General features: G+C 31.8%; 1 protein-coding gene across 1 annotated transcript; it reads left to right on the top strand.

Moving 5' to 3' along the window:
• Positions 1-5,300: 5,300 nt before the first annotated feature.
• LOC143631211 (AP2-like ethylene-responsive transcription factor TOE3) lies at positions 5,301-8,806 on the top strand. Its single transcript, XM_077100041.1, has 10 exons — positions 5,301-5,774; positions 6,050-6,075; positions 6,180-6,210; positions 6,324-6,411; positions 6,738-6,883; positions 7,572-7,616; positions 7,705-7,796; positions 7,873-7,994; positions 8,128-8,322; positions 8,409-8,806. Exons 1-10 carry the CDS (start codon positions 5,338-5,340, stop codon positions 8,601-8,603), a joined length of 1,377 nt encoding a protein of 458 aa, XP_076956156.1. The 5' UTR covers positions 5,301-5,337; the 3' UTR covers positions 8,604-8,806.
• The last annotated feature ends 698 nt before the right edge of the window (positions 8,807-9,504 follow it).

The raw sequence follows: 9,504 nt of genomic DNA on the forward strand, positions 1-9,504 counted from the left end.
ATACTTGTTTAACTTATGCTCATCTTAGTTCTATTTTACATTTTGAGTTCCATGGTTATGGGTTTGTAGAGACTAGCCTCGGTTATTCCGTAAATAGCTCCAAACCGGAAGCCGAACTCTTGTTTACTAGTTTGTTTAAATAGTTGTATAAACATGTTTTATGTAAGATTTGAGTTTCTAAAAACCATTTTAATTAGTTCTATAGTTTGGGTTTGTAGAATCTAACCTCGGTCTTATCCCGAAACAAGATCCGAACCGGAAACCGAACTTTCGTTTAAAGACTTTGTTGTTGACTTTTTGTATGTAAGACTTTGGTATTATTATTTATAAATTATTTTACAAGTTCTATGATGTTTGGACATGTGGTAACCATTCTTGGCCTTATTCCAAGATAAAAACCGAACCAAACCAAACTAAACCAAGTCTACTCGCTTAAGACACACAAGTGTGTTTTTAACCATTAAAGCTTATATATTTCTTTAAAAATACTTTATAAACTGATTTTAATTATTTTCACAAAGTACTCGGAATGTTGAATCCAACTTGATCCTATAACAAAGTTTGGATCGACTAAACCGAACACTCGCTTAACGGACGTTGTTAGTTCTAAAACAATATAACTACATACTTGGTTAAGTCTCTTTAAGATTTATTGAGTTATCTCATACATTTATTATTTTGGGAAAGTTGACTTTGGGTTTGGTCAAGTCACCAAGACCTGAACCGACCACCCGAACACTCGTTAAAACCCGTTTCAGTATCTATATTATAAAGGGACTTGCTTTCTTGCATTTTTACCCACCTTATTACTTAACATAGGTTGAGTAAAATTAAAGGCTAGATACTTTAACTTGGTTTCGAGCAAACTTACATTTTTAAAGGACTATTATTATAATTTCTTAAATATTTACATTTTAAACTTTAAACTTTAAATTGTTTACATTTCTTATCATTTATTTTCATTTAAAGACTTCCAAGACAACTTTTCTAATACAAGACTTCTTCTCCTTTAGGCTTCGTTCGTTAAACTCATCGTTCCGGTTAATCTCCAAATCATCAAATCTTTCAAGTTTATTACTTGAATGTGAGTACTTTCATCCCCCGTTTTCACTCTTTTATATTTTGGGGGTGACATTGCAAACTTATTCAAATCCAAATGATTTATACTTGAGTCTTAAACCACAAACTTTATTGTATACTTTACTTAAATAAATGCTCGATTTGGTGTTATATGCTTATATGCTTAAGTGCTAATGTGTTTACTGCTTTTGGATGGTTGATTCACAAAATCCGAGTATATCTGGCATCCCCTTATAGAAAGGTGTCGTTAATGTATTCTTATTAACGATTTCATACAAAATCCGAGTACATTTGGCATCCCCTTATAGAAAGGTGTCGTTAATGTATTCTTATTAACGATTTCATTTATCTAAATTGTTGTTATTATTTATTGTTTTGTATACAAGTTGTGGAATTTCATATTATATATCTATTATTCAAAAACTATGAAATTGCTCACCAACCTTTGTGTTGACAAAATCTATTTATGCAATGTTACAGGTTTGACTTTAGGTTGACTCGAGGACTTGAAGAAAAAACGTTATCGAGACTATTAGGATATTAGCAAAACGAACAATATATTATTTACTTTGATTTGAATTCGGTTATTGTATGAACAAGTTATGTGACTCTTTGTGTTTTTATGAATTTAAATAAGTTGATTAAATATTGTCACTTAATAGTGTCGTGTGCAATGAACAATCGGTTGCGCCCCGACGTTTCCGTCATGGTCGGGGTGTGACACTTATACTCTTCAAAATCATGCAATTGTTTTGACTTTTACATGTCCGGTGTAATTTGCAGGGTCCTCAAAGTTTTATAGGCTAATTTTGATATTCCTAAGCGCATGTTATATTCAGATAATAAAAATGGTCAAGTGGATATTGTTTCATTATTCTTTAAAGTAATTATTAGACTCTTACGAGCACGACACAATACGTGGCCCAAAACTTATCAGACTATTCGTTAAATTGGATTGACAAACATGTCTTATCGTATTAAACAAGTTAGAGACGACATGCTTAACATAAATATCAAACATGAATACAATTCGTTTAACTATTTTATATCTTATGTCTATAACACAGTTTTAAGTTTCACGTGATAAGAAGAAACGATGGAGTTTAGTCAACTAACTTTAATTATTTAAAATTTGAAAAAAATCACAATGTGTACATTTTTTATTAGCTGGTTTAATCGTGTCTCTAACAAGTGCCTGATTAATAGCCCTACAAGTAAAACCATTATATCAGTTTACGAGCTATTATATATAAGAAACTTAAAATTTATTAACTAATTCATAAGTGTCATCGTCACTTAAACCATGCCCACCACTAAGACGTTGCATACCACACACAAAAGAAGCCACCATCTTTTAATACCATTGATCCTCCTTTGTGTTGGCATCTTAGGTGCCGGTCCCATGATACCATTGATGGAACAAAATTACCATCACTCCCAAAACAGTAACATGATAATTAATTTAAAGAATACAACTAAACGGGAAAGACATTTAAAATTGCATTTTGCTCGACCACGAAATTATTATAAGATGCGAGCGAAACTGAACGTGCCCTTATCGCATCTCATATGAGTACAAATAAAAAGATACTAAAATGTTCGTTAATCTCGATAATAGCGTTTTAACATAGGTATCAAATTCCTTTTAGATCCTATCTAGTTCCCTTTTAGTTCCGTCAATGAATGTAAATCAGTGTCTAGTGTTCTATCATGTTTCCTTAATCGAAATACTTACAATTATTATATATACCTAAACTGATAAAAGAAGAAAGCATACGTAAGTAACTTGCCCCACCAAGTGGAGCTTGCCCAATACTTATGCAATACCAATGAAACATACTTCGTTGCAGAGGCCTCCCTTTTAAAAAAGTGAGCCATCCATTGTCGGTAAAAACAAAAAACGTTCTTATATGCATAGGTAAAATCCAGGACACATGATTTTTAGCGTGTGAATGATACAAATTGAAGAAATAGAAACACGGAGGGTATTTTCATAGTTACTATGAATAAAGTAATTGAAATACAGCAAAATTGTACTAGACTAAAAAAAGTTACACATCAATTTACAAGTAACTTTATTATTATTATTATTATTATTATTATTCAATTTATTACTATTATTATTAGGAAAATTGGATTTTAATAATCACAACTATCTATTATTAGCCGATAATAATCCCAACTTTGTTTATTCCCACTAATGGTCTTAAATTTAAAAAATTGACTCTCAATGGTCCCCGTTAAAAAAAACCTAACGGCGTTAAGTTTTTTCCGAACTTCAAACTGATTTTGTAGGTCTTTTGATCGGAAGAAAGATACGAGTCGATTGATGTAAAACTTAGCCTAAAACGATACTCCAAACAGCTTAATTTTTGTTAATTTGAAGTTCAAACACCCGATTTAAAGCACTAATCAAGCCATTTGAAGCATCATTTCGAGCTAAGATTTACGTTAATCGACTTGTATTCTCCTTCCGATCAAAAGTCCTAAAAAATTAGTTTGAAATTTAGAAAAAACTTAACGTCGTTATTTTTTTTTAACGGATGACCATTGAGAGCCAACTTTTTTAAATTTGGGACCACTGGTAGGAATAAACAAAGTTGGGATTATTATCGGCCAATAACAAAAAATTAAGATTGTTAAAATCCAATTTTCCTTATTATTATTATTAAACACATACACATATACGTACGGGAATTATCTCCTAAGAAACATTTTTGTTTTGGATCAATACCGGCTCAAATGAATGAGTTCAATCGAAGTAAGTTTAAGCCCGTGAATGATAAAATAAATTTTTTTTACTCTATTTAGGTAAAATAGAATTTTTGTTTGTTCTACATCATAGAAACACACACATATTATGTGTTATGTTAAAAATAAGTGTTTTCTAAAGACACCAAACATTTCCTATACGTCTCGTATAGGCTACGGAAGGCTATACATGGACCCTATACGGGGCGTATAGTCCTAGTATAACCCTATACGGAGCGTATTGAAGGGTGCTTTTAGACGGACCCTAAAAATAACATGAAAAGTTGTAAGTAGTTGTCATATGTTTTAAGGGGTTAGGCGATAAATACGAATTGAATAATCATGAAGTACCATTATAGGCCTTAATTTCAAAACACTTAAAGCTTTAATTTTTACTTAAAACTATCACAATATTATACTTAAATTAAGGATAAAATGTAATTAATACATTCTGTTAAAATCATGTATAAAATTTTATTTACATTTTAAAAAAGTTTATTGAGCTAGATGAAGTTCAACGATGACAAGAGAAAAAGAAATAAAAACCTATTGTGTTCGAGCTTTATATCTCATACAATCAGTCATATAAATTGATTTCACATGTTATCCTATTCTTCGCGGTTATTGATTTATCTTGATTAATGATGGACAATCTTTCTCACAGCTTATATCTCAATAAATTAATATAGTTTTAAAAAATTAAAAAACTTAATAATAATAATAATAATAGTTTTCTTTAATACTGGTTTTTCAAGTTTTTACATAATCCCTTTCTAAAACGTACCTAACTTAAAAGAATCCTTTATATAATTGTATCAAACTTTGAATAGTTGCATTTGTATTTGTTGACATGTTGCCTTATAATTTATTTGTATGTATACGGCTGTATCCTCCAAATTCCTTTATTCTTTTAAATGCAACTTAATAATACAAGACTTTCTAGATATATGAGTATTTTTCAATGTGAATTAAAAGTACATATCATCTCTCTTATTAATGAGATCAGCTATACTTAACCCCCCCTCCCCTCTTTCCTTGAACATCAATCACACACAGTGGAAGTGTAACTATCTGTGTCTAATTAGAAACTTACAAGGTAGCTAGATTTCAAATGAATTAACCCACACCACACCACACCACACCACACCACACCACACCACACATATATACGATAGATACATACATATATAGAGAGAGAATTAAGCTAGAGGTGTATATATAATTTGGCTGAGAATTTTAGACAAGATCTAGTGACCAAGAGAAGCTGCTGATAACCCATAACATAACTCAACCCCACTCTAGCTCCAAACCACAATCTATTCTATACTATACTTTCTTTCATAGATAGATACAACGCATGTATCTATCTCTCTATAACGACCATCTTCCTAGCTATCCTATCTCTCTTTATGAATACTAGGTTTCTTTCTTTCTAAACAAAAACAACTATATATTATTTACATATATCTATCAATCACAAACAAATAGATACACTTGACCGGAAAAATGTGGGATCTAAACGGCTCACCGGATCCAAGAACCGAACACGAAGATTCAGACGAAGATTGTTATTCTGAAAACAAAAGTAAAGGCAAAACGGTTCGATCAGCCGGTTCAAACTCCACCTCATCCGACGATGATGATTCCGTTACCAGAAAACGGAGCAGCAGATTATTATTTGGTGATCAGCTGCCGGTGACCCATCAGTTCTTTCCGGTTGATGATCAAGTGGGCCCCACCACAGTTCCGGCGATGGGTTCTACCACCCTCCCTCCGGCTCAGTGGGCCGGTGTTCAATTGGGTGGGTTTCTTGGGAACGCCGCCGTAGCCCCGGAGGCCCCCCAGCCACTGAAGAAAAGCCGGCGTGGGCCCCGTTCTAGAAGCTCACAGTATCGTGGAGTCACCTTTTACCGACGAACCGGCCGATGGGAATCACATATATGGTTTATTTTATTATTTATTTTATTTTATTTTATTTTATTTTCCTTTTTTTTTTGCTTATTATTAATTTTATAAGGGGCTCGGATCAAATACAAATCCGTGCTAACTGTACGAATCAATTATTGTAGTTATATATGCACACAATTAATTACACTATTTGATTTGTTCAGTTAGCATGCTAATTTAGTTTGTGTGTTAACTTTTTCCTAATTTTTTTAATAATTATTATATAAAAACTGATTTTTTACTAATTATAAAATTTGTTTTCATGATTTAGGGATTGTGGGAAACAGGTGTATCTCGGTATGTTGTTTCATGTTTTTTTGAATTATTTCTCCAAATGTTATGGACAAAATATTTACTGATATTAATAATATCTTTAAAAATTTATTTATGGTAAAACACAGGTGGATTCGACACTGCACATGCAGCTGCACGGTAAGGGGACAATCAAAACCCTTTGTTTTCCTTTTTGGTTATTTTTATTATTTTAGGTTTAATTATTTTTATATCAACAATATGTTCCTTAATTAGGGTTTGTGATTTTGCAGTGCATACGATAGGGCAGCGATCAAGTTCCGGGGATTGGAAGCCGATATAAATTTCGGTATACAAGATTATGAAGACGATTTGAAACAGGTGGTTGTTATATATATATAAAGTTGTTGTCACTGTGTGTTTTCACCTGTAGTGTGTGTTTTATAGTATACCTTATCTTGAACAGTGATCATGTGTTGGCTTATCTTGAAACATGTTTTGTTGTTGGTGTTTTAAAGGAAAACACAAACACATGGCCACAAATATATATATTACACTTGATTAAGTAAAAAAAAAACCGCAACAAATGTTTTAAAGTTTTGTTCTTTGAAGAAAGAACACACCATGTGATGAAAAGCTGCAACTTGTGTTATAATTTGTTTTTGTTCTGACTTTTGTTGTTTGGAAAAACAACATTAATTTAACAGATGAACAATCTAACCAAGGAGGAATTTGTGCATGTACTAAGGAGACAAAGTACAGGGTTTCCAAGAGGGAGTTCAAAATATAGAGGTGTTACTTTACACAAATGTGGTAGATGGGAAGCAAGAATGGGCCAATTCTTAGGCAAAAAGTAACTACTTTCTGTTCATCATCTTCATCTAGCTTCTTCTATCTCTTTAATTCTTGCAATTTCTTTATCATTTAAAATTAATATAACTACTTTAAAGCAAGTTGTACAACATATATAATCAAAAACTGTGATTTATCTAATCTTATTTTGCTTACCAAAAACTTTTCAAAGTTAAAAAAATAAATAAAATTTATGTGTACACAAAAAGTTGTTCTTAAAAGAATTTGTTTTTAAAAAAATGATATATTTTGCAAGAAAATGGTTTAGAAATTGATGTATAGAAAAAGCAATGCTTGCAAAAAAAAAAAAAGTATTGATTAATGCTATATAAAATATCATATTTATTTTCAGAACGTTTTTAAGAGATTTAAAGTTGTTGACTTCTTACTAAAGTGTGGGTGTTTGTTATTATTGTATAAGATTAACATTTTAAATAGCAAATCTAGAACTATTTTGTTTTTTAACAGACAAGTGAATAAATGATAACCAGAAAATTATTTAAAAACCAACCCCATAAAGAATATGTACTTGTTTTTCCATTTATATATAAAGCTGGCTAGTAGCTACCAATGGGCTATGGCTGCACCTATCCATCCACCTACTTGTGTTCATTTCATCAAGTTAGGTCACTTCAACACACGCTATTCAAAACATACACTTAGATATTTTTCTATTTTTGGCTCTATAGGTATGTGTATCTGGGTCTCTTTGATACTGAAGTTGAAGCTGCCAGGTAAATATGACAGTTTTTATTTTCTTAAAGGGCCGGTGTGTCATATGTTCATTTTATAAGGGCTTGAATGAAAATATATCCTATTTAGGGCGTATGATAAGGCTGCCATCAAGTACAATGGAAAGGATGCTGTCACAAATTTTGATCCCGCGGTTTATGAAAATGAGTCCAATATCACTGGTATAATGCAACTTATTTATTTTGTATTTTTCAATATTTTCGTTTGTGGATTAAAAAGATTATTGCTTTAATGTAGAGTGTTCGAATAGTAACGATCGTGGTAAGAACGCGTCTTCGGATCACAATCTTGATTTGAGCTTAGGCCATAATTCGGCCCCGAATAGGCAACATAGTCGTGATGTTGGATTTCGACCTGCGGTATGTTTCTATTATTTGTTTTATTCATAAATTGTTTACGAGTAGTATTGTTCTAATAGCTCGCAACTCAAGATCATGTGGAAAAGCTTGAAATGAGCTTAAACCTCTTCTCATATTTATTATGTAACTTTAGGCATTTGGAGCGAGTCGAAGGGAAAGGTATAATGACATAGAGACATTGCAGCTCCTAAACCAGACACACCTTCAATCCGTTGGATCACACGAAGTTAACTATGACTCACGCAGATATGATCATCAAACAAGAACGGTTGACCCGCGTATGTTTCATATGCCACGCCAACCGCTCCTCAATTCTTTGAATCACCAAGTGAGTGATGACTCATTCTTAACTTTGTTGTTTGCTATGATCCAACATTGATTTAATAGGTTTAATTTCTTATGAAATGTTTGTAGACTCAGTGGTTGAGCAGCACGATGCTTGCAGGAGGAAACGAGTTGAACAACAACAATGTACATATGTATGCTAGCAGTACTGCTGCAGCATCATCAGGATTCCCACAACATAGATTTAACATGAGACAACCAGCAGCCCCACCCCATGCTCAAACATGGTGGCACAACAGTGGCTATAGCACCACTCTTTCTTGAACCGGATCGAATTTCTGTTTCGGTTTCTGGTTTGTAAGCATATATGTGAAGAAGATCAATGTTTTGTTATTAACTTCTATCTAGCTAGGGTTCTAATCTAGATCTTAGAGAATGTAACCAAAGGAAGAACAATTTTGTTTCATTGAATCCTTTGGATACGGGTGCTCAATTTCAAAAAAGAAAATCAAAGAATTCAATTGTTTTTTGTTAAAAGGTAAATTGGATTTTAATAATTCAAAATATGACTCATTTATTGAATAATCCGTTCTTGTAATAATTAATGTGATACGTAACACTCCTAATTAACTTTAGTCTGACGATAATGAAAAAGTGAAAAAAGTAATTAACTGCTTCAACTCTGAATTTTCATTTATGTTGTTTCGAAACGATTTATACCATTCTCAATAAAATAAAATAAAATAAAATAAAATAAAATAAAAAATTGTAAATCTATCATACACAAGTAATGTTATTTTTTAGTTATAGTGAAATTACTCTTGAAAATAAAGTAATGAGTGCCATTATTTACCAACGGTATTATTGTTTGAAACTTATAGTTTTCATTAATAAAATTCAATTTGTCAACTTTGGCCTTGTAAATTTATTTACTTTTAATGGTCCATCGTAAATTTATGTTGCTATTTTCTATTAAGGTGGCAAAATGAAAGAAGATCGTAATGAAAGAAGATCGTAACCGACAAAATGGATAACTATTTCTACGTGTAAAAATGTCATATGTCAGGTTGGTTCGATACTAAAAACTTTTAATACCAGATTTTTAAAATATTTATGCATAATTGATTTAAAATTCATATATGTATTTTCTAAAAATTAGAAAAATACACAGTAACTTGTTTTCTTAAAGGTGTATGCAGGTAGCAGTGGTAACGATGTCTTTCTC

This window comes from Bidens hawaiensis, unplaced genomic scaffold, assembly GCF_021521415.1.
Source record: "Bidens hawaiensis isolate Kalapana, Puna unplaced genomic scaffold, B.hawaiensis_p1.1 tig00005959_1, whole genome shotgun sequence".
Taxonomy (NCBI): Eukaryota; Viridiplantae; Streptophyta; class Magnoliopsida; order Asterales; family Asteraceae; genus Bidens; species Bidens hawaiensis.